At 40.2% G+C, this 26,233-nt stretch overlaps 3 protein-coding genes across 5 annotated transcripts in view; 1 reads left to right on the plus strand and 2 right to left on the minus strand.

Moving 5' to 3' along the window:
* Positions 1–13,751, minus strand: part of LOC145455616 (fibrocystin-L-like) — a 44,644-nt gene extending 30,893 nt beyond the window's left edge. Inside the window, exons 1-6 of the mRNA XM_080333600.1 lie at positions 13,412–13,751; positions 12,054–12,283; positions 11,807–11,958; positions 11,064–11,186; positions 10,830–10,965; positions 10,112–10,761 (exon numbers count right to left, since the gene is read on the minus strand). Of these exons, the coding sequence (XP_080189726.1) occupies positions 10,640–10,761; positions 10,830–10,965; positions 11,064–11,186; positions 11,807–11,958; positions 12,054–12,283; positions 13,412–13,590 (942 nt within the window). The 5' untranslated portion in view covers positions 13,591–13,751 and the 3' untranslated portion in view covers positions 10,112–10,639. The remainder of the gene's footprint in view (positions 1–10,111; positions 10,762–10,829; positions 10,966–11,063; positions 11,187–11,806; positions 11,959–12,053; positions 12,284–13,411) is intronic.
* LOC145455615 (succinate--CoA ligase [ADP-forming] subunit beta, mitochondrial-like) overlaps positions 2,889–26,233 on the plus strand; it is a 56,424-nt gene continuing 33,079 nt past the window's right edge. For both annotated transcript variants that reach the window (XM_080333598.1, XM_080333599.1), the window contains exon 1: positions 2,889–2,909. The gene's annotated coding sequence lies outside the window, so the exon portion shown is untranslated. The remainder of the gene's footprint in view (positions 2,910–26,233) is intronic.
* Positions 16,833–22,461, minus strand: LOC145456596 (fibrocystin-L-like). Of its 2 annotated transcripts, XR_013920659.1 has the most exons (10): positions 20,635–22,461; positions 20,411–20,567; positions 19,755–19,887; positions 19,511–19,620; positions 19,297–19,429; positions 19,015–19,164; positions 18,549–18,751; positions 18,317–18,482; positions 17,551–17,762; positions 16,833–16,964 (listed from the first exon to the last, which is right to left on the minus strand). XR_013920659.1 is itself a non-coding variant. In XM_080334731.1 (7 exons), exons 1-7 carry the CDS (start codon positions 20,811–20,813, stop codon positions 18,648–18,650), a joined length of 966 nt encoding a protein of 321 aa, XP_080190857.1. In that variant the 5' UTR covers positions 20,814–22,461; the 3' UTR covers positions 18,493–18,647. The 2 variants fall into 2 exon arrangements, 1 of the variants encoding a protein (XP_080190857.1); XM_080334731.1 differs by lacking the exons at positions 16,833–16,964; positions 17,551–17,762; positions 18,317–18,482 and having other exon boundaries at positions 18,493–18,751.

The following is a 26,233-nucleotide window of genomic DNA, read 5'->3' on the forward strand; positions in this document are numbered from 1 at the left end:
CAGCCAATGACATGGAGTATGTATTGAAAGACTTTCTTGTCTGGTTATACCGGGACCATGAGGTGGCGGAACAATTGGAATGCGCAAAAAAAGTACTGGAGCGCATTGTGGAAGAAAACTTTGGAGAAAGTCCTGCGTACTATTTGTACTTATTTCTACGATATGTATTGGCTATAGCTAATGTTGATGAAGATTGGAACATTATTAGCAGAACTATTGCCGGATTTTCACGTGACATGTACGCTATGGATAAACGATTGAATTAGTGATGTTCCCCTTTTCTTTTATGTGTGTAAGTTTTATTGGATAGTATAAGTCTGCATCGAATGGCAAAACATAGATTATACGTTGAACGGCGAAAAATTAATCAAGAAATACGAACAAATCCTGTAATTTTGCAAGCAGGGCCATTGGACGAGTCGGATATCTATGTTTGGCAAGCACTTTTGCGAGGACCATCAAAAACACCATATGAAAAAGGAACATTTCTTCTTAGAATTGAATTTCCAACGGAATATCCATTCAAGCCTCCGAAGATCAAATTTGAAACCAAGATTTTCCATCCGAATATAAGCCGTAAGGGTACCATATGTATTGACATTCTTGCCGATGAATGGTCTCCCGCTTTAACGCTGGGAAAAGTATTGGTCTCGATTTCGTCATTATTGGCTTCCCCTAACCCAGAAGATCCAATGGATGTTGAGAGCGCCAGACTGTATCGGGATGACTATGAAAGTTATCAGAAGATGGCAAGAAACTGGACTGATATGTATGCTAAGTAATTACTATGTATCTAGTATGCTTATCACAATTATTGAATATTTTGGAAATGCTGTTATACTTATATGTATTAAAAAATGTTAGCAAGGAAAGTTTCCGGTCCGATAATCAACGTAAAATTTTCTATATTAAGAAAATATGGGTGAAAAAATTGCTAGAGTAAAGCATGAACTTGACGTGTTCTTCGATTCATTTGAAAAGAAATATGAACATAAAGATTTCGGCAAGTGGGCTGCAACAACACGGGATGAATTGGAGATATTTATGACACCTTACTTGAGGATTTGCAACCTGAGAGTATCCGACAGACTGTTTGATGCGCTATACAAAAAGCATTTAGCTATCGCCCGCATGATATTGTTTGAAAATTATGAACATGCGAAATTTTGTTGGTTCGTCTTCTGTGTTGGATTACATCCTGCCTCAGATGTAATACCTGAAGGATGGGTGTTGGAAAGAATGCCTGACTCTGATAAAACTGGATTTTGTATCTATACCACGGAAAAACTCTTTTATGATACTTTTCCCTCTGATGTGAGAGCTGCTATACTTATACATAAAATGAAATGTTATGGCTGTAATAATAATGGACAATGAATTCATGGATTGTATATTGTATTTTATGCTAAATCAAAATATCTATTAAAATTATGTATGACATGTATGCCAATTTATTGAGTGTTGCATTGAGTTACTTCATTTCCGTCTGCATAACCCAATGGACCCTTATTAGGATTATTAATATTTTTCAGAAAATTAAGTATGAGTAACGTGATAATAAATGATAATGGTGACGTTGATGTCACCAGAATGGTGGGCTCCAATGTGGCGGAACAAGATTTGATATTTTATTTTTGGCTATTCAAAGAACGATATGAAGCGAGAATACTCCCCTCTCATAGATGGTACGAGTGGTCAAAGACTCCACCCAAATATATCAAACTTGGATTGAAATGTTTTTTCAAACGAATTAAAGAAACTCTTTCTGATGAGAAGCCCCTTGTTATTGACTACCAAGGAATACTAGAAAACCATAAAATGATAAGAGACATGGCCTCTGGAAATTATGAAAAGGCTAAACTTTTGTGGTTCAACTATATGACTCGAATGCATCCTATGGAAAATTTGATCACGGATGAATGGGTGAAGGAACAAGCCGAATCTACGGAACCCTTTTATCCTGAGGATACTATAGATGTCTTAGTTCAATGAGAAATATTAAGCCCAGGAATGCTATTGTTTTCATGTATGTATATAAAGTGTTATAACTGACCTACGGAATATAGAATGGTCAAGAATCTCTATTGCGTCTTGCATAGAGTCATTTTATTGTATTTTGTTGCACAGAAAATTGATTCCGTCACGTTCACGGTTTATTGAATGGTTTGGTCAACCTATATTCAGAAATGTTTTACAGTTTGTACGGATTATTGCTGTTTTGCTAACTGCGAATGAATTTAATACTGTGGGGCCTCGTCATCCCTACAGTATGTATATAAGGCGTTATACACTGCTACGCCCTTATTTTTAAGCAGGACCCTAGGGATTGAAGCCCTAGTTTTAGGGAAACAAAATCCGAAGTTTACGGTGCGAACCCTTATTATAGGCTAAATAAATAATTAATGAAAAACAATATAAAATCTTATAAAATCTTGAACAACTAAACCATTAAATTAACTAAATAATGAACACTAAAACCTGTTTGAACAATCTGCAATGCCTGTATTAAGTGGCATCTAAGTTAAGGGTAGTATCATGCGGTCCGATTAAGAGGATCATAGTGATTATAATTGCACTGAAGACATGACGTCCTTAATGTTGATATGTTATATTAAAATTGATTGAAACATTATAATCGCAAGTATACTGAAGAATATTATGATGAATAGGAATTGATATTTGAAATGCATTGATATTTACGGCAGGAAAGGCCGTCGCATCAATTATATGCGAAAACAAACCTTGGAGTATTAAAAATGTTTACTAATTGTGTATGATGATGTATAGGTTAAACCATGCCTTGTGTTATAATTGATGGATGATGTGTATGCCAATTTTAACCAAGCTTTGCATAGAGTTACCACATTTCCGTCTGCGCAATTAATTCATTGGAGTATTTGGTTGTATTAAGCTTCTAGATTATCAGTAGATAAAGGTAGATTAAAATTCTGGACCCCAGGGTCATTGTCAACTTGAGAAGAAACAATCCTACAACTGTTGTTGCTCCAATCACCATTTACAGACGTCGTCAGGATACTAAAGCAAACGAAAGGCAACGCTTTACTAGGAAGTAACCCGAACAAGTGTGGACTACTCGCATAACAATCGTTGTGGAGCTGCACTATAAAAACAAAATTGGTGGCCAGTACGGGGACACTTCCAGTGTTCAGACGTTGACCAATCGATGCTTTCTAAGACGACCATCGTAAAACTTGTACTTGTCGTATCCTTGCTTTCATCTTCTATATCTCTCCTGATTATATTGGCAGCAATCTATCTGCACGTATCGCCTGGAGCGCTTTCTAATCTATTGAACGTATTTTTGGGATCCAACAGCAGCGCATCTACTGCTTACGGTCCACCCACGAATACGCCGCAAGGATCTATAATCCCTTTTAACATATCTTCACCTGATCTAATAACTTCTGTCAACAGTACTTTCTCCAGTCAATAGGAAGGACTATGCGAAGGATGTTGAAAGCATTCAAAAGGAAAAAGCCGTCAGAAGCAACAGACGAACTCAAACAAGGGATTACCTTGCTTAAAGCTACACAAAAACGCCATGAAGATGTCCGGCGACAAGAAAGACAACTGGCTAAGGACGTGGCTGAACAGACAGAGCTATTGAAAGAGGTAAAGACAGCTCTGCCGGAAACCATGAAAGGGTTAGAAAAGGCAAAGAAAGAGGTTCGAAAAGCTCAAGCAGACCTCAAAGCTGTTTGTGATGCCACAACAAAAGTTAGCGGAAAGGTCTCCACCGACGTGCTGAATGACATCCTTAAGTCAGAGTTCGAGCTCGGAAGGTCGCATGCTCAGGCTACGCGAGATAGCGTCCAATCTCCCGTTTTGACAGTAACTCCCAATGCACCAGAACATGATCCTCCGGCTTACGTCCCGCTCGCTGAGCAGCCGTCGGATAATGTACAACCAGGACCAACAATGACGGTCCGTAAGGGTCTGGATTGTCATACTGTGACGGCTGTCTATCCTAAATTACCACGTTCTGATTCATCCTCGTTGTCAGACTCTCAAATAGGGACGACACCATGCTTCCATATTGGCAGTGGTGCGCGCCCCAAACAAAAAGATGGTAACCCAACAACGATGGGAACAAGGGCGAAACCTGCAAAAAGTTCCTTGAGTAACTATAGGGGATATCAAGGTTGGCAAGAAGGCCGCAATTCGAAGACAGAATCACGTATAAAAGCGGATGGCGCTTCACAACGTGTTACCTTTCGTAGTCCAGGCGAGGAACAATCTGCCGCAGAAGACAGTGAGGTCGACTTTCAGACTCGATTAAAGCATCTTTCCAAAGAATTAAGAGATAATATAAGGTCTCTACGGGGCGGTGCCAGCCCTCAGGATTCTGCGGATGAATCTAGCGAGGAGGAACCTGCCGATATCTCTCGTTCTCCTGATACACCTCGCGCTACCTCCACTCCAAAAGAGTATGGGGGAAGGACTAGGCGACAACGGCAGCAACAGCTACATAAGAATTCTGGTGGTTTTGCCCCAGTACTTAATGTATCTGCTAAAATCCAGTCAGAAAAAGAAATGCTTCAGCTTATGATGGACCCTGGGGACATGCCACTGCTAAAATGGATGGAGAATTCGATGCGAAGAATACGCCACGGTCCTGGAAATACGGATGTGGATGTTATTTTGGCTAATGCACTGCAGAAGAAATTGAGGGCTGCTGGTCGACACAAACAGGCTACCCAGCTGGGAAATTTTTTTAATACCAATTCGGGAGAAGCAGAATGGGAATCGGTGATGCGATCTCTTTCCTTGTCCAATCCCCAGGGTTTGGTAAATGACGAAAAGATCATTGGAGAATTCCGCAGAAATTATCGCTGGGAGGATGAGCCGCTACCTCGGCTGAATAGCGCCTTGAAGCAACTAGAAATAGACATGGATAGTCTTATTGAGGATAATCCAGATGGATTACGTCTTTTCCGAAATTTACGACAACGCCTTCCGGAAGCGCTCAGACTGATGTTGCGAGGCTGGGAAGAGGATAAAACTTGGCGGGACGTTGCGGAGGAACTACAACTTGTTTGGAACTCCGAGTTCCTGGATGAACAAGAGACACGCCCCAGGTATCAGGAAACAAAGGAAGTCCTTGATACAAAACCGTCATTGCCGCCAGTACACATTTATAATGTTCAACCTGCAGGACAAATAGTGCACAGTTATCCCACTCATGGAAGAGAGGACAGTCAGCTCAACACTCCTCCTCCACCTGGTGACACCCCACCGCCGGTGGTACAATCACCCTCGCCCCTACAACCACTAAATAACTTTGAGGGGGCAACACCTCCTGGATCACCTAGGGGGACCTCACCGCGTCAACTTGCCAATGCAGACCAGGTACCGTTACAACGTCGGAATCCTCAACGTAAAGCACGCAACAATCGATTCCCCACCCGCATCATGAATGGTAATGGATTTGGTAGGCGGGGACAAGGCCCGAGGGCCAGGCCAGCACACCAACAGGATGGGCGTAACGCATCATCGAGACCTAACGGACAGCCAACGAGAACAACAAGATCTTCACGCGCCAGTCCAGGACCGGAAACCTCAAACCGAAGTCCGCGAGTGGCGAATACGCAGGATTCCGGGATGGGTGCAGACAACTCACAGATTACGCCGTCCAGCAGCCAGGAAGCCCGCAACATTGCGGATAGTCAAGGTGAGAGATACAATTTTCTTGGAAACCCGAATATTTTCGCTCCTCTAGGATTGTATCTAAATCCTACTCAGGGACAATCCCTGTCCGTCTGTTACTACTGTAAGGCACCGGGACATCAATCCCGAAATTGCGTGGCTAAGTTCATACTGTGGCTAAACGATAAGGTTCTTGCTAGGGATGAGGAATTAGGATGGGTAATTCGTGGGCGAGCACGACCTGTACCCCCTCATGTTAAAGAATCTGCAGAACGAAACTGGAAACCGTTCCTTGCGAGAAATAACATACTAACAATTGAAGGACTTGATCGATATCTGGCTGCTCAAGGTTCACCCTCGTTTACACAGAGGACCGCTCTGTGCGAAGCCTATTATGATACCAGACCAAAAAACCGAGATAGAACCCACTGGCATGATAGGGATCAATGGGGTCCTCATGGACCACCTGCACGTCCATCTGGGGGAAATACCCAAGTGGCCTGGACGAAACCTCAATATCATGATCGGCCGCGTCAATATGATGCTTCATATTGGACGGACGAGGAACTGAATCAAGGTATACGACTTTCAAAAAACGCCTTGGGGTGCTGATTGATCCGGTGAATCAGCTCCCAGACAATTTAATAATTCAACATACAAAAACTGTACATAACTCATCATTACCCTTATTTACATTTCTTGATATGCCGGATGACCCCCTACAGCCCGACTTTACGGAATTGTTTGGAGGCCAGTTGTTGTATTTAATTGATACAGCAACTGGTACAAAATTCCTAGCTGACACGGGGAGCATCCCCAATTTGATAATGAAAAAGGTCGTTATAACTAAATATCCACGAAGCTGGGAAAAACGTCAACCAATAGACATGGCATTAACTGGAATAGGTGGCTCGTCCCAAGTGGACTCTTTTGTAGTGATTGATATTGGTGGACTGCCCGTTCCATTTGTAACCGGACCAGGAGTCCCACTTAATATCGTAGGGCTGAAATGGATTGAGGAAGTCCAACAATTACCAGGCGTAACTACGGAATTCAAAACCCCGTCTAACGCAAATGAGGAGCTGTCTTTAGCATCATTACTCGAAGGGAATCATTATGACCAAGGTAACGGAACCGAAGTTGGAAGCAGTACTAGCTACACTGTAACCAACGATGGGTTGATGGATGCTGCAAACCAATTTAGCGTGGAGCGGAAAATGGCCGTTGGCGCGAGTACCGAGATGGAAATAACCACTGGTGCGAGCGACGAGTTGAAATTAGCAACTTACGTCACACAGAACCCATGGGAAACTATAGGTGTTGAGACAGGAATGCCTGCTGACACCGTTAAGGAAGACGTCGAGCGTGGAATCCCCGCTGGCGTAAAGATGGACCTGCACGAGAAAACTGGTCCAGAACACTCTCGCGGATGCACTTATCCGGATGACGATAGGAATCCGGCCCATAGTTGCATGGCGACTACTACAACTGACATCCAGAGCGAAATGTCCTCTGGCGAAAATAAAGACCTGCATGAGAAAACTGGTCCTAAGTGCCTTCGTGGATGCACTTGTCCGAATAACCTTAATGATTCGGCCCATAGTTGCATGACGACAGCCGCAGTAATGAGTACTTTCCCAAAAGGTTCAAACGAAGCAGCAATTGCCGGTCAACCGGATGTACATCCGGACATGTCCGACAAGGAGTCTGGGGATTTTATGATGCACGTCTCCCCAGAAAAAGGGTCCCCGGCGGAAAAGGAGTCCGTCGGCGTGACGGTAGGTGCGGGCACGCGCCGAGATCAGAGGCCTACATCGAAGGACCTCGCCCTCTCTCCACCAACACCAACAACTCGGTCATCACGAATCTCAAATCAGCCTATGGCTGGGCCAGTAACCACGTATGTTTTGCAGAAAGACACTCACCCGCGAGTCAAGACGGAACTTGAGGATCTCTGCGCAAAATCCGTGGCGCTGGCCAAACTCCCATACAAACCTCCTGATCTGACGACTCCAGAAAACACCATTATTGCTGATGATGTTTGGAAAGCCGTCTACACACCGTTCGCGTCTGAACTCGAGGACCTGCGAGGCCATCTTGGCGGCCCGCAAACCATGAAATACAAATGCGACATCGAGCTTAAAGACCCCTCGACGAAACCGTTTGTGTCTGGTCCTTATAATCTGAAGGGGGAGGGCCAGGCGAAAGCTTTAAAAGAAGCGGTAGACAATTTCCTGGATTTGGGCGTCATTGAACGAGGCTTTGCCGAATGGAAGTTGGCTATATTTGTGGTCCCTCAGAAAATGAATGAGAGACAGAAACAGGAGGATGGATGGAAGCAGGCCTGGAGAGTAGTACAGAATCTCCAACCCCTTAATGCGGCCATAAAATCAATAGAAGTACCTCCACCTCTTGTACCGGACGTAAAGCAGCTCGCCCAAGGCAGAGAAGTGCTTTCTCTCCTTGATTTGAAGAAGGCCTATTTCCACATGGACGTAACGGAAAGGTCTAAACAATATGTGGGCATAGCCATCAAAGGAATGCACGTAAGATGGCGTAAGATGCCGATGGGGCTGAAGACCGCGGTGGCTCTTTGGTCTGCGAATATGCAAGAATGTGTGGTGAAACCTATCACGGAAAAATACCAACAACACATGAAACAAGTTGGCAGGACAGATGAGGAGAATGCGACGCCTATGGAGGCCTACATAGACGACATTTTTCTCAGCACAAGAACGGTAGAAGACCACTTACTGCTGCTACGCATGGTATTTGAACAGCTCGCCAAGATGAAACTGACGGTTAGCATCAATAAGTGTTTCATTGGAAAGCGAAAAGTGAACCTTTTGGGGGCAACCTTGACGGGGAAAGAAATTGAGGTTCAGCCCGAAAGAATAAGGGCTTTACGCGAACTCTCACCACCCCACAATGTATACGAGTTAAGGGGGTGGATTGGCGCACTTCGCTATATTTCGGAACATATTCCTGAGTTAAGCTTGAAGCTGGCCAAATTCGATGCGCTGACAGGCAAGGTCCCTGCGACACAAGGACGAGTGACGCCTGTGCTATGGACCAACGAATTACTGCAGGACTTCAAAACGGCACAAGCAGCCCTCGATGATGCTAAGGTTCTGTATCATCTGGATCCAAATCTTCCCATTTTTGTGGAAACGGACGCTTCAGATATTGGATTTGGATCAATTATTTTCCAGACGGAAAAAGGGTGTAAACCACCGTTCGGAAAGGTTTACCCAATTGCTTACTACAGCCAAAAGTGGGCGACTCCAACGGCAAAGGCTTATGACCCATGTACAAAAGAATTGAAAGCCCTAAAAGATTCGGTGGAAAAATGGCAATCAATGTTGAGAGCCTTACCCTTTACAATAATTACTGATAATACTGGGGTTTTTGGGCTCCTCAAAAGAATGACGGACAAAGCGAAAAATCCAAGCCCAAAACCCCTAATTCAGAGGTGGCTCAATCATCTAGCAGGATTCCAAATAAAGGAGGTAATTCATCTAAGTACGATGCAGGTATTTACGTCAGATGGATTGTCTCGTTCTTATTGGATGGAGATGGCTGCGGGAGAAGATGATCCACATGTTTGGGCGACGATTCCCAAGAAAAAGGGCGTTTCGAACCGACATAAAAGACCCCGACCGGAAAAAATACAGCAGATACTGATGTATCACTGTCGACATGAACTTTGCGACAACTCGGTGAACGGGTTCCATCCTTGGGAAGATATTTGCAGTATCTTTCAAAAGAAAACTGGCAAACAAATGGAAATGGACGAAATACAGAGTGTCATGCTAAGATGTGACAGAGCAATAACCACAGAATATGGTGTGGCGGCCGCCCATGGACATACAAAAGGGACGCCTCCTCCGTACTGTAAATATGAAGGTAACGAGGTACTGTACCACATGACGACCGAAAACAATGCAAAACAGATAATGTCCGCGGGCATTGAACGGATGAACAGGAGATTCATTCATTTGAGCAAAACGCCAACAAAGAAAAGCAAAAGGCGGAATGTGGTAATTTGCATGAAAGCAGCAAATCTAAGGAATGAGGGACTCGAATTGCTGCAATCAAACGTACAAGATGTGGTATTGTGTGAAGGTCCTATACCACCAACAATCATACAAAATATGTAAATACGTATTGGCAGAGTGTGAATAGTATAGGAAGGGTAAATGGACAAAATCACTATAATGGGAGCCAACGAAGAAAACTGAAACCCCGTAACTGGAAAAAATGCTGACTCAGCATTTTCTCAGCTCGTGTGGAAAAACGAGAGAATAAAAAGAAAAAAGGTTTAAGTAATAGAAGAAGGTAATTGAATTAAGGGATCATGGGGAATCATGATGAATGACGTCAAGTAGACACACGAGTAAAGCGGGCATATACTGCACTAGTTCCGAAAAATTAGTATATAGACCTGAATGCTGCTTTGTTTGGAGAGTTAATAAAGGTGGTTCCTGCAAATTTTACGTCCCAGCCTCCACAGTCAACTGTGCATACACCATCGACTGAAGTCATTTCAATAGCCACAACCGAATTGTTATGAAAATTGATTGTAAACGACTGACCCAATTCCGTTGTGCGCGAAAGCGTAAATAGGTCACTCTCGAAGCCACAAGCTGTGACGGCACAGTTAGTCTGCGACGCACGTGTTCTCAGATCCCGCATACAGAGGTCGGCGCGCTCGCGCTCCAGTCGTAAGATAGACAATTGGCTCCATTTCGCTTCATTTATTCTTTCTATTTCTTATTGAACCGCAGTATCATTTGAACCTGGTAAATCTACAAGTTTCTGACCATTAATTACTACTATTCGGCTGTTCTGTGCTATAAAGAAAGCTCCTTGGATCTGCGTGTGTGATCAGGATTGCCAGAGTACTCAGAGCGGTCATTAGTCAGTGACTAGTGCGTACAACAGGAACTGTAAGCTGTAGCGTCGACTCCAATCAAGCACTATACCAGCGTGTCTTGCAACAAGCCGTTGCAGCGACCGCTACATTGATGAAAGTGGCGCCGTTCACTTCAAAGCCCTTGCTAAATGGCAACACAATTCCTCGATAGCTGGCACCTGAAAGAAAAGGAGACATCCTTATAACTTTTGCCATAAAGGTAAAAATAAAAAGTAAATGTAACAACTTTCAGATAGTCCAGCAGAGTATGCAGTTATGGTTGCATTATACACACCAACATCACCCCAATGCATCTGACTACAAATAATGGTCTTAGCTTCAATTCCCACCATCTTGTTATGTGTCATAACTGGATTGACAAACTGCAGATATATTTAATAAGGTAAAGCATATGTTGTTGGCGGTATTGGCGTTGTTCAAATCAAATCTCCATGCACTAGAGACCAACTAAATAATGTACCTGAATAGCACCGATGTCTACAACCTCAGCTCCTTTTTCACAGTTCCATACATTGAGTGAATGAAACTGAGCAATCATGACACAACCATAACTGCATCGTTCTAGGCAATGAGGAAAGTATGCCTGAAGCAAAATAGTTGTGAATATTAGAAAATATATTTGCCCACCAGGTTTAAAGACTGATGTAGAATGATTGAACATGAACAGTCCTCAAACCAGGGTTGTAACAAAGTCATAAGAGGTTACGAGTTACAAGTCAATCTTACTTATATAGTTTTGACTCAACCTAGCAAAGTCAAAGTCAAGTCATTTTCAATCCATCACCGAGTCAAGTCCGAGTCCAACAGGTCAACTCCAAGTCACAGTGTTGGAACTCGAGTTCGAGTCCCAGTCATAGCGTTCACAGTTCACTATCAAGTTTTTTGAAACTGTTGGATAGTATTGTATGCCTAGCATTCATTATTATTATAGTCCTTTTTCTCAATATGTTCATTCAAAAAAGATACAAAACAGTAGCTGGGTATATTTTTCAAGTATCGGTACTACTAGATGAGACTTGAATCAATTCATATCGAATGTTTCGAGTCATCCGCAATGACTCGAGTACAAATCGAATCAATACAGAAAGGAACTCGAGTCGAGTCCTTTCCCGTGTTCAACAAAATGACTCTAGTCAAGTCGAATCAACTCCAGTCTGACTCGAGTCATTACAACTCTGTCTCAAACTGACCAACTTTACGAACCTGATAAATCCACAATCCAAACCAACCCTGGCTGTGAACGGTGTTGTTTGCAAACAACCCCAGCTGGTAATTTTGTGGACATATATATTCATTTCGTTCAGTTCCAGAAAATTTATAAGGAATGTGATACCAGAAGCCTAAGTGAGTTCCCCCTGTTACAGAAAGATTTATGAAAAATAGATTACCTAATCAGTAACATCATTCTATAAATAACTACATCGGAAATAAACTCATGACAAAATGGTACCTGCAACAGCATTGTGTTGGAATGTATTTTTGGGATTGGTCACCAAAAACGCAGCTGGAGTGATGTCACCATTTAGCAATGAAGTGCTTTGCTTGCAGAAGACGACAAGATTGTACTCAATTTGATTTCCATGCCCCAATCCCTCTTCAATACATACTGCACCACCCATTATGTCATAAATAACATTATGCTCAATCAGAAGATGGTGAGTATTGTGTATCCCCATAGCTCTGGAAATATTAAACAAGTTTGTGTTTAACGCCATAGCAATATCACCTGAAATGTTATCACTAGGGCATTTTTTGACATTGCAAAAAAGTCGAACTTGTTAACAAAGTAAAATAAAATTTGCAACCTGCATTTCGTTTGTATCATAGATGTTCACACTATCAGTGAACTTATCATTTGACATTTTACAACTTGTAGCCTACTTTATAGGCCTACCATTGTAGACGGCCTATTGTCTGTACATTGTGAATCATAAACAAATAGGATGGATGATATGGTGTTATGCTCAACGTACCGCAATATCCTAACTGAAGCAAGACTGAGTGGGCATTGGGTCTTATATCAAGGAGCGCATCATGGAAAATTGTGTGTCGGAATGAAGCAAGATGGTGTGTCACCAGCAGTGTATGCACAACTTCAGTGTTGCCAGCCAATAACTGTTGCTGTTGAGTGAGGACATACACTTTCTACCCGAGAATGCAGGAAAGTAGCCTATCTTTCGTTGTACTACAACAAATTTCAAGTTTTTCTACCATAATGCGTGATGTAACTACTTGAATTCTTCATAGGTCCAGATTTCGTTAACTGAAGTTTTTTCACGTCAAAATTTTTCAGTCTTCAAGTTAAAAAGTTTTTCAGGCCAAACTACTTCGTAAGGACAAACAGTTTCAACCAGAAATGAAGATAAGTGGTACAATCTTTACATTCTGTTTTTTGAACGTCTAAATTATATACTCGAGGGCAAAATGTTGTCAAAGTTAAGTTTTTTAATTTCAAAAAATTTCAAAATTTTGATTTTTTTAGGTCAAAATCATCCGTTTTTCAGGTAAAAAAACGCCCTACCAATGACCAACTACAAACGTTTGGAATTAGAGTGAATACGTGAATATCTCGATAACAGAAACTTTTACTTACTGGCAATACTTAAAAATTGAAACGTAAATTTGGTATAATATTAATATATTCTGGTGTGTTGTCACACTTTCACAAGTATTTCCTGACTTTTAGAAAAACCTATTACATTCCCAACTGCATTATCAATGACATGCTGTTAATATATTTTCTCAGTATGATGACAGTATAACTACATAGCAGGCAGTATATTATATAATCATAAACTTTATCCTGACCTGTTGAAACTTTTATGAATGGAGCACCCTCGAATGTAGCTATCAAAATGAACGTCTCCGAGTACATTGAAGTTAATCGGATATCTCTCGAGATGAGAAGCTTGCCCCATATTTCTGAGCTCTACATACTCCATTTTGACGCGAGCAACGTTCAGTCCCAAGGAGCGAGAGTGAATCATGATATGGCCACCGAATTGGTCTTCTTCCTCATCCTCCCTGAATTGATCCTGGAGATTAAAAAAATAATAAATTAGCAATAGTTCTTATGTTGTTTTCTAGGTGGCCTGAATTCGGTTTTCAATCCAAATGGACATACACATTGCGCATCATATCACATGACATATTAAGCACCAAAATCGAAAAATTATATTCAAATATTTTTATAATTATATTTACTAAACACTGTTTACTCATACTGCCTTGATAGTGGTTTTATGCAACTTCTGATTTCTTCCACATCCCTCAGCTTTGAAAACAACGCATTCAGACTCTACTGATTACTGACTACTATCAGACATTATATTTGAACAGTAGTGTTTCCCGTTTCAATGTGGCTACTTTGGTCCAAATAACTGGAGCCTTGTATCACAATATTCCTGGTCAAAAGTCCAACTTCACCTCGAGTCTCCACGTTAACATCTGGGGTTGAAAGCAATTTAAGTGGATGGTAATTAGAAGATCATTGAAATGGATCAGTCCGGACTTTGTTAGTTAAGATATATTGCATAAAATATTGTTCGCATTTTCCCAAATCCAAAAGTTATTGATAGTTTTCTTCATTTCAAGTGGACCATTTCATAAGCATGGAACAATAATGTGAAGTTGTAATGAAAAATTCAACAAATCAAACAATTTACCTCCAAATCGTTCCATGAATGATATGTGACTGTATTTCAGGGAAGCAGATAAACTTATCGTCTCTCCATCAGAAGAAATCGATATAATGACTAGGGCTGGGCAAAATCGAGTACCCGAGTGATTCGATTCTGAATCACGTATTACGCTTCGAGTCGAGTCGAGTATTCGAGTATCACTCATTATGACGTCATAACATAATGTAATATGTCAAAGTTGAAATATGTACCTTTTATGCCGCCACAAAGGATAAAATGCCTGTTATCCGTCACATTAAAGATACTTAGTTATTTTTTCGACCATACCGATTTCATTGCACTGCTTGACAATGTTGTGGGATGATCACGACTTTGGCAATATGCTATTCCAGTAACGTTCGTAGCTTTGTACTATGTCTCGTATGCTGCGACACGGCCAATCAAGGTTTCAAGGCTTCCTCAGTGAAAAATAGTATAAAAACTATAATTCTCGTTGGTACTTTAACTTTCAGTTGCGAGAAGCGTATAATTTCAGTACTCGAAAAAATCGTATTTTACTACTCGACTCGAATCATTGAAAATAATACTCGATTCAGATTCGAGTACTCGAATCATTGTGCCCAGCCCTAATAATGACATGCAATTACGTATCGCGTCGGCCAATTAGATTAGATTTTCCTAAAATGCGTCTCTCGTTTTAGCAAGGCGAGAGAGAAATCGAGGGAAGAAAGTTGAGAACGCCAGCAATTGCCACAGCTGAAATGTAGCTGAACAAGCGCAGAATTCGTATGGAATTAGCGAATTATAATGACCTATTTTATCCTTTCGACTAATTCGGCGCAAATTCCAATATTTTGTAGGGGTGTTAGTCCCCTTAAATAACATTAAGACGCCATATTCGCCTTCTCATACGTAAAAACGAATCTGTTAAACTAATAAATTAGCAAATATTAGAGGCTATATTTGACATCAATTTTTAGGATTTTGAAAAGGGGGGGGTTCCGAACCCCTAAACCCCCCCCCCCCTGGATACGCCACTGCTTACACCAGTAGCAGGAGCTGGTCAGAAAGTGTGCAATACGTTAGCAAAATTGGGCTCACGCCAGTCGACTGATTTAAGTCTGTAAAGTGAGAAATATACAATGGATTTTAATATGAAGCGATTTGTGAAATCAAATGTACTTATTATGTCATTAGAACTGAGATCTGCAACTACAGCAAACTAGCTTTGAGTTAGCTGACAGATATTGTAGTGCAAGGATGTCAAAGATACAGCCCACGGGCTGCATCCGGCCAACTATACAATTTCTTCCGGCCTGCAAAACATTTCTGAGTAAATAGAAAAACTATTGTATCACCCAGCACATTTATAACAAAAGTTGTGATTTTTAGTACGAAATACTTTGACGTAAATAACCCCTCAAGACAGAAAAAGTCGAACATCTTCATTGGCCAGATTATAACATTTGAAGGCATTGTTTATTCAAGATCACCATCAGTAACAAGCTGGTGACGTTGACACCAGATTCTGAGAAAGTACAAAATTGCACATGCAGTTCAGAGGTTTCTGGAAAATGGACCAGAAATAGTTACTCATGGAGGCGAAAACACCAATGCAAAACCATTGTATGTAACGCATATGGAGAACATAATAGTTACACAAAGAATATAATTCGAATATCTGTTATCGCTGCTGTATAACTTATTCCGACCCAAAAGGTCCCAGTTCCAGTCTCCAGAGAAAACCCAATGCTGATGCAAAAATATAGAACAAAATTACAAGATCCGCGTTCACAGTTAAATATCCAGTACTTCACTGCATGTCATTCCTTAACCCGTTACATGGCACGATGTCTTCAGCGTCGCGCTTGCTCGACGCGATTACGCAGTCACGCAGAGAACAAACTTTAGATAGTTGTTGACATATTTCCTTCATAACATAGGATGACAACTATATAAAGTTCGTTCTCTGCGTGACTGCCTAATCGCGTGGAGCCATTAGATGTTGTGACATTAAGGCACAGATATTTAAATGGCATATTTAGTCAGAGGTGGCCGATAAAAAATATTTCCGTTTTTTCAAAGTACTCAAGTTGGTTTTCTCTGCTTCCCCTTCACAAGCGGTTACGTTTATATATTACTTACACTTCAACAGTTTATGGATACGACCTACATTGGAGATCATGTCAAGAAAGTAGCATGTGAATATATTCGAATTACTTAAATGAGAAAAATTGCCATGACAACAGGGCACCACGGACAAAGTATGACACCAACAGATTATAACTTTGAAAATTGAACATATTTTCATCACCTTTAGTAATTTTGCATCAGACAAGCAAAAGTCTGGTATACTCCGCGCCAATCTACTTCACAAAACTACTCAGGTAATTTTCAGATCATACATATTCAACTTCTAATTGAAGTAGTTTCGAAATGTTCTGAAAAGAGCTATTTCTAGAAGTCCCATGGCATTACTGCTTTTGTCACATCTAGTTTGTTGTTTATCACATTGTTAAAAAGGAAGTAAATATGCATCTGCAAAAGCATGACATTTATTATATATTGAGTAGAAAAAATACTGACATTCCATGTAGGTCCAAGGTGCCATTTCTCACTCCAATGCTTTTAGTTCCATATATTGGAATTTCCTGGGATCTCACATGTCCATGAAGCGTGATCATGGCTTGATGCTGGAATGGTTTATCCTCAGTCCCGATCTAGAAGACATATGTAGAGATTTATGCAAGAAAGTGCCATTTGAAACAAATTGATAATACCACTCACTGCTTTTCAGCCTTATTTTTATTCAACAGATCGACAGATATGCTATTAATGCTATAATAAAGGAAGAGCATTTTCACCCTGTGAACTGGCAATTCCTTTTAAGTGAGCACACAACGAGAAATCATACAGTTCAGGTACACATGAAATGCTTTTCATTGTAGACCATGCTCACAATGAACTTTCAAACGAGAAATAGAAAACATAATCTTATGCAAATCAAAATGGTTAAGTAGGCTAAGGTTCGAACTTTGAAAACTTGATAAAAGATACCTAGATGGGCTCTGCACAGACGAACGATTTTTGGTTATAGAATAGCGGACTAAATATTCCTACTATAGTTGTTGTGTCAGAGATATTTTGGTCAAGACTTCATTATTATCATTGAAAGCCTGATTTCTATCTTCACCTGTGCTTGCAGTATACTCATGACACACTGTTGCGAATTAATACGTTTGTATGTTGGCAAATGTTAATATAATGCAAACAGGCAATAATAGAAATTCCCCGAATACTTCATACCTGAAGTAGACCGCCATCAGTAAGCAATATGTTCTCTGCTTGCAAATGGATATCTCTCTCGTCAAATATGACGATTCCGCCTTGGATGAGAAGCATTTTCAAAACTGGAGTATTCTCGTCAATAACCAAAGTCTGGCCTTCAGGCACGACAATGAAATCACCAGCCACCGGGGGAGGATTACCGCCCCACGTGTATGGAGAAGACCATACATCTGAATAAATTGTGTATAAGCTACTGACAATGAAGGGGATAGGAATAAAAAATGTTGGTATTGAGTTAAAGCTGGTTACGACCTGTTTCGGCGGAATGACAGATGAATGAATTTGCATGCAATATTATAATAATAACTCAGCCGACCCCAGATATCTGCTTCAAATGATTTAAAACTGAACTCTAATGGCGTGCATTCATATTACGAAAAGTAGGACTGCAGGCTACCAATAGGTTGCAGACAAATCAAAAACAACAATCTTGCAATATTAACTAATGCCACAACCATCAATCACACAAACTCTAATGTGCATTCAATATTAATGTTGCATATGAAGCAATTGCTCAAATTAGCTGGATTCAGTACATAATCTACTGCAAACAGCAGTTTACGAAGCTTCTTCAACTATCTATCGGTCGTAGTCACAGTTTAAATCAGTGGTAACCTTTTTTTCTCGTCCGCAATTCGGATATTTTTCCGCCCAATGTACAGCGATCATTCGGGGCAATGGCTAATGATATTGGAACTAATACATAGACACAGTATGTTCTCACCGGTATAGTAGTATTGAATTCCTTGATTTAGCGCAAGACCTTTTCCATTCATAGTGACTTTGATATCGGCCCTGACACTTGCACCTTGCACATTGGTAATACACTTGATGCATGTATTATTTGACGAGGTCACATTACATGTAACACCACCAATGTCTACATTCACCTATTACAGAGGATAATACGATTGTAAGTGTTTTGACGACAATTTATTAGTCTATATAGAAGCTACATTAGATAGATCCGCATCAAATCGTGTTCCAAATATAGTAACTTCCGTTCCCCCCTGTGTGCCTCCTCTAGTGGGAAAAATCCCTGTAATTATCGGTGTCTAGTTGGTGGTGAATGTGTATAACCCTTCTCCCATAGCAGATTGTCCATTCACCTGGACTAGAATACTGCATGTACTGTCAACAGTGATATTTTCTGTCAGTTCTGAAATAAACAAGATATTCTATAGTTTTATTCCATCCTAAGAACTACTTTATCTATTCGTTCATATCATGAAAAGAAGATTCAGATGCTGAAACACACAACCACACCAGTATGAAAACCTGGTCTGATTTATATTGGTATGGGTGAAAATTCTCAACTTCCCAATATTAATTCCCCAAAGTAATCAAGATCAATTGTAACAGACACTGAGCTGATCTTTATGATTGAAGTGTGAATATATGACATCTATATAGTCAGCGTACCTGAAATCCTACACATCATCTTGTTGTAAGCGGCCCCAGTTCCAGCAATATGAGGGCCGTATTCACATTTCCTTTCACAAACCATGACTTCCGACACATTGCTGAAGCCGGTTCCCTCAATCGTTACGATATTTCCTCCAGCAAAGCTTCCTATCAAAATGTTAATTCTTAAAATAGGGTATTAAATGATTCAACTGCAATTGTATTAATGCAAGAGCACATATTTTTAATGGTAGATGTATGGTTACTTTAAAGCTACGATCAGGAAGTCTATTTCCTTACCATTCGAAGGATACACATTCAATATGGAGAAAGAATAGCCAAATTCCACATTAGAACGAGCATGTCCAAATGGTTGAACAGTTGATTGAATCACATATTTACCACCAGCGTAATTACCAAGCTGACATGTAACCTGTAAAAAAGAGTCTGTCACATGTAGAAATTTAACGCATTCAAGTAGAAATTGATATGATCGCTCGCTAATATCACGGACCTGTGTTTCGTTCCCAGTGATATTCATACATTTGGAATCACCAATTACAATCTCCATATTGCTTGCATTGAAAAGCGATCCAGTGATAGTTATAACAGTTCCAGGCTCACCTAAAGCAGCACAAGATAAACACATCAAATACTAATCTGACAAATGCTGCATTGACACACTGCCAAAATAAAAGGTCACATTACAAAACAACGTGTTTTGTTATGTTCTGCGATATGGTATATATAACACTAACCTGCTGTTGCCGAAACAGCAACTATTTCAGGAGTTGACGAAGGCAAGAATGTAAATATTTCGCCAGAAGAATTTCCAATGTTTGAAATGGAGACAGACTGGTTCCCATGCCCTTGAGATGTTATGCAATCCATCTGAATTTTAAAATGTTTGGTGTACTCTGGTGGATGCAAAAATGTTTGATCAGACAGTCAAAAACATGCTGATAAATTCAACACCAAACTTCAGGAATTTGGAGCGCATTTTAATTAAAGGTTTTGGGAGATAGTCGAATCTTTTGTGACCATAGACTACTTGGCTGTGATAAATGCATTTAACAGCATTGTCATAAATGTTGTGTGCCAATCAAGATTTAATGGGCATTGCGAATAGATATATTAATTGATGTTACCATGTTTCTAAAATATATATATATGACTGCAGCAAAAAGCTGAAAATTAATATTTTGATTACTGACGAAGCTATAAAAACATCAGCTCCGAGGGAAAATGATTATACATTTAGTAAAATCGAGCAATTCTAATTACTAGCGTAGAAATATGATTACCCACTAACTCTACTGCAAACAAAGCATACGCATTCAACAATGACATCGCAGAGTTATTCAAGTGAATGATGACATAGTCAAAAAGATTAATAACAGCCTACTGCCATTACCTCAAAATTAGTTAAAGTTTCCGCCATAATGTTGCAGATGCTGTTTCCAATAACAACACTTGTGCCTGTAGTTTTGAATCCGTTTCCCTTGAAATTAACCACGGTACCACCCATTTCGCTTCCATGTTTCGGAGACATACTCGTAATCAAAAGCCGGCTGCAAGTTTGTTATATTCCCAGTATAATATCAATAAAAATGTTGCTGCATACAGCAAGTTATTTACCTTGAAATTACCAAACCATCCATCTCCAATTTTGCTTTTCCTTTGCCTGACACCATAACATCCAATATGTGATCGCCAGCAAGTAGTTCTCCAAGCGTGCATATTATATATGTATCCGATGAGCGTTTAACATCGCAGGTTTCCGAGCCTACAAAGAAAATCAATACCAATACGTACATTGATATTTATACTTATTTCATACTAAAGAGCTGATCTTGACCGTACGGGGTCACAATAAACTATATTTTTCTGTGGCAAAATGAAATGATACCAAAAATTTGGTATTATACCCTGGATCCGCAGTTTATCTATGTAAATCTGAAGCAAACCAATGCGACATGTATTTTTTTCTAGTACTTTTTCCGCACGCTTGAAAACCTTATGGCACAATAAATGCCGTTCAACAATGAAATCAAGGGTCACCAACTCATGGCCAGCACGAAGTCTTTTTGTGATGTCTGCGATAAGACTTCGAAGAGCATAATGGTCTTTATTTTAATCACAAATACATTATTACTAATTTACGAATTTTTGAGCTTGATCCTGCCGTTATATTTACTAGGTTTCTGATACCATATAACTATCGGACACACTATTTAATAGGTGTTGGCTTAGGAGGTGATGAGGTGGCGCAGCCACTGACTATATTTATCTCGTACAAAATGCTTAAATGCCTAGTAATTTGTGATCAGTATTTAGTAATCACTTCAGAAGAATAGAAGCGACCTCATTAGAAACGTCGATTTCGACGCGAGTGCGCTGAGAATACATATCTCATCTCTCTACCAGACGAGCAAATCCACGTTCTCCTTCATTATTAAATAGCATTTGCTTTCTTGAGCTACTTTCCAGTGTTGGGATCAAGTCACTACCTTCGAGTCACGAGTCATCTCGAGTCATTCCACATTTTGACTCGAGTCAAGTCAATCGATTTTCAAAGGTGACTCGAGTCAAGTCAAGTCACTCGTTTTTTGGAGGTGACTCGAGTCAAGTCGAGTCAAGTCAAGTCAAGTCACGAGTCAAGTCACGATTCGAGTCAAATTGAATTTTCGAAGTATATGTGATGATTCAAAGTCGTTACATTTTGCTAACTGTGTGAAGGATAGATTAATTGGCAATTTATCTTGAATCAAATGACGATTATAAAGTTAAATATTCATGCAAAAAGGTGTTGTATCGCTCACGCACACGTAGAACTGATAATAAAATACGTGAGTAACTGTATAGCTACATGCTACAGTCTGATTTTATCAGCCAATATAAAGGATCGAATACGAAGCCTCGAGAAGTTGAAGAAATTGATGTCGTACAATAGCCACTACCCACCTACACCTCCGTGAGAATATAAAGGCATTAACTACATTCGTTCGATTTAAATCATACAAGAGTGTTGGTAAAGGTGAGCACTACGCAATGTAAGCACTAAGCTGCCTAAGAAACAAAGATACGATGCGATTAGATATATCTACTGCTACTACGACAACGTAGGTGTGGTGGTTTCGTAAGCGGTCAATTTATTTGTGATGTAACAATGGATGATCAGTGAAACTTACAATTATTGAAGACTGGTTGCTCTCACAAGTGACACCGGCGTATCGCTAACAACCAAAACATAATAATATAGGGTGATTTAATCGACATTGTTTACTTAATGACTTGAAATTGACTCGTGAATTTTGCTCCGAGTCACGAGTCAATCCGCATTTCTGAGGCGTCGAGTCAAGTCAAGTCAAGTCATTTTTGGAAAGTGACTCGAGTCAAGTCAAGTCATACGAAAAAGGTGACTCGAGTCTGACTCGAGTCAAGTCATGACTCGAGTCATCCCAACACTGAGGAGTTTCAAGTTGCACTGGATAAGCTTAATGGGGCACTGGACCTATAGCTGATTTTAAATGTTATGTTTATTTTTCTTGCCATATCTTGCAGTTTGAATCAAATATGTGTGTGAAATATCCTCGGATGATTGCATCCTCTAACCAAAAATGGGTGAAAGCATCGGACTAGATCGATACCAGTACCTTTTTTCTTAATATTTCGATTGATCCCCTGGCTATATAACTTATTATATGGTAAAAGTGTGAATTTTTGTATGGTATGGAAAAATAATATGGCTAAATTCGTGAAAATTTGCATATTTTGGACATATGTCGTAGAGCAAAAACTTGACGCGATATAAGAAAACCAGCGGCATTTTTGGAATCAGCCCGCCAAAAGTAGCCTAAATCAAGTGCAAAATCAAAATCAACAAATTTTTCGTTCAAAATTGTTGCCCAGTGTTACATATGATATAAGTCCGAATGGCAAGAGTCAATTTTTTCTGAAATACCTAGTAGCCTACCACAATTATGCTCCCCGTGCCACTATAAGAATTAATTAACCATATAGAATTATACAGTTTCGATTTTTGCCATGTGGAAGCTACGAAACCTCGGAAGCTCATATTACAGCTGCCAAAGTATGAAGTAAAATTCTAAGCAAGTTCAAATTTCCGTCCCGTAGATATCGACCGGAAGCAGTGTCACAATCCGAGAATCACAATTGTGATTGAGAAATGCATGGCTTAGCTTAACTGAGGCCAAGTCAGAAAAAAGCATATTTAGTCTTTACTAGTACATAATAATAATATACATGTTTCTCACAAAGAATGTTATTCCAGTACTCTAGTCGGAATCGCATCAGTATGGTATCTGATTTTGCAACCTGTGACCATTAGCGCACTGGGACATGGCGGATTTCGCTACATAATAACGTGAAAGAAATACGTGACTGCCTACTTACGTAAAGAAATAGGCGACATCACATCCGTCACGTATAGGGGGTCTCCGTATAGCCAATGCAAAACAAATATATAATCTCATGATCCCCAAACTTTGGTCGTTAATCTTCATTAAAACTTGGAAGTTTACAAGCCTTCGTCCAACACAATGGAATAACTAAGTAGCAAGCGAAAGCGGACAGAATCTGGCTAGTCATTGGGAGCAGCTCGTCACATTGTAACCAGATGTCATTGTTTCACAAAATTGGCGACTGTACCTTTATTTGACGTTAGCCCAGCTATATTATGCTTAAATAATTAACCGCACAGTGCCACGTGATCGTGATACTTGTGTAAACGAGTTCACATCTGTTCACATATTCGTGTCATTTAACCTATATCTCCCTTCATGTCAACTATTCACTTACTAGAGAGCATTCATAGAGGTCCAACAATTGAGGTCGAAGAACAAAGAGTCCAAGACTGCATTATAGGAGACTAAGAATGGGGTGATAGAATATTCCAAAGCATTTTATGAACCGTACCGATTAGTATGGCTGATTTCGTCTGCTCACATGTGTAGCGTACCACTCCCACGATTGCTATAGTTGATTACCATCGATGATTGTTGTTTTACAAGCCCTTATTGCGCAGTCGACTTTTAGTCACAATGATTGTTTGATAGGTCCTAGATTCTAGGGTTAGACCTTGCTCTTGCCTCTTGTTAGGATTTCTTTCGAAGTTATGCTCGAAGCAAAAGAGTATGCATGCACTGCACACCCCAAAAGGTGGTACACGAATATAGAAGCTATCCCCCTACGGGTGTATATATGGTTAAAACTCACCCCATTATTTGAGGTGTACATCGAATATTCACCCCACCCATTAGAATTGATGGGGGGTAATTGCTATATCAACCCCCCACTGCATTCCTGTAAACCCTCCTACACTATTCCTGCTACTGCAAATAAACAGCATATCCAGTCTTTATCGCATCTACTGTATATAAATTGCACCGTGAAAGCATAAAATAGGAGATATTACATGAAATACCAAGAACAGAGAACCAGACAATGAAGAAAGGACATAGACTGAAAACGCTGCTCGAAGAATATTGCCAGTGTATTATCGAGAAGTCGCCGCCTCCAATTTTTCACAAAACATTCTTGTACCGTCGAATGCTGTATAAACTTATGGTAGCATCCTGAAATCAGAACGAATCTTCATAACCCAATTAACGCACGCACATATTCTATTACATATATAAACTGGAGTACCTAAATTATTGTACCTAAATCAAAAAGCGCAACAATAGAAACCTTTATGAAGTATATATTTTCACAAAGTTTGTGCAGAAAAATGGGATGTTTCACTAGCCAAGGTATTACAGCTTAGAATATGGTGAGAACAAATATGTCGCCACAATGAGTGAGTGCCAACTATAGGTGTTGCGCATCTATCCGTAGGTTGGTTGTCCATACTGAAACAAAGGAATTATAGTAACAATGGCCCCACTTGAAGCTAACTCGCCATACTTTTATAAATAGTCTTGACCGTTTGGCATAGGTGCCCAACATTTTCGAAGACATCACGTCAATCAGCTGGGGAAGCGAATGGTGTGGTGTGCTGAGCAGGGGTCGATAAACTTTTTTGCTTCGCGAACCGTTTTCAAAAGCATTTTGTCGCGGGCCGGTGTTCAAAAACACAAATGTTCAGCGTTGAAAATTGATCGCCCCTCATTCAGTATAGGGTCAGTAAAGGGTACATAGTAAAGGCAGTAGGCATATCACATATGTTTCGATTAAAGAGACCAACTTGATTCTCTTTAAATTTTTATCAGTTATCTTAACCAGTATGCAAAAGTGTATGAAATCATGTCGACCACTGTGCTTTAAGCGACACCGTCACGCTCACGACACAAATGGTTATTGGTTCGAGTCTCGACTCTGGCAAGTTTCTGCGTTAAGGGGGATTATCTGGGCTCCTCGTTGGTCACCTCGTTGTCATACCAGTGTTTCAAAAAGCCTAGAGTGATGGTGAGCCGAGCCACGAATGTAAAGGTCGAGTTACGGGCGCATGAATAACGAGAGAGACTGATATGAATTGCTATAATTTTTGATAATGAGAGGCTGATATTATTCTTCATTTCCCACCAGGTTTATGACAAGTCTGCAATGTGAGCTTTATGTATATATTTAATCATATTGTTGAACCATAGCTTTCATAAATGTAATGATTGGACAATGTAAGGGGAAGTTTGAAACTTCTCGTGAATTTCCCCGAAGAATTTATGAATACTGTAGCCTACCGTTGATAATTCTAGGATTATCCTTGATCCGGGGATTATCAACGAAAAACTCAAATAACTCCGCTTCTATTAGTCGGAATTGACTCAAATCTGTTTTCCATCGTCTTTGAAGAGAGCTCAACAATTTCATGCGGTTGACAGAAAAAATTTGAAATTTTTTTTTCCAATTTTTAATAATAAATTAAAATTTCAATTCAAGATTGCACGGCCTCTACTGGTGGGAATTGAGTCAAATTTGGCGTGCATCGTTTTCTTAGGCAACCTGACGATTTAGTCATTAGGCGAGTGAGATTTGGAAAAAAAGTTTTTTTTGAACAACCCTAATAAGCACAGCGACGTAGGCGATGGGAATCCCACTTCTCACTTCGGAACTTGCTACTGCCAAGAATCAAACTAAGGGCTTTATTGGCGTTGGAATGCCATTGGAACAATTTGGTCGTGATATTAAACTTTGACCGAAGGTGTTGAGCTTTTTTCTATAGTCACCAGCACCACTACCAGAACCTCGGCCGAACAATGGCATGCTTATTCATTCT

The sequence above is a fragment of the Botryllus schlosseri genome, chromosome 14 (assembly GCF_051294905.1).
Source record: "Botryllus schlosseri isolate E-star chromosome 14, Bs_hap1, whole genome shotgun sequence".
In the NCBI taxonomy this organism is placed as follows: domain Eukaryota; kingdom Metazoa; phylum Chordata; class Ascidiacea; order Stolidobranchia; family Styelidae; genus Botryllus; species Botryllus schlosseri.

Coding starts and splice junctions, on each gene's coding strand:
- LOC145456596 (XM_080334731.1), bottom strand. CDS start 20,813: ATGTACGTATTGGTATTGATTTTCTTTGTAGGCTCGGAAACCTGCGAT. Junction 20,568..20,634: donor GATGGTTTGGTAATTTCAAG/GTAAATAACTTG, acceptor ACAAACTTGCAG/CCGGCTTTTGATTACGAGTA. Junction 18,752..19,014: donor GATGATGTGTAGGATTTCAG/GTACGCTGACTA, acceptor TGTTTATTTCAG/AACTGACAGAAAATATCACT.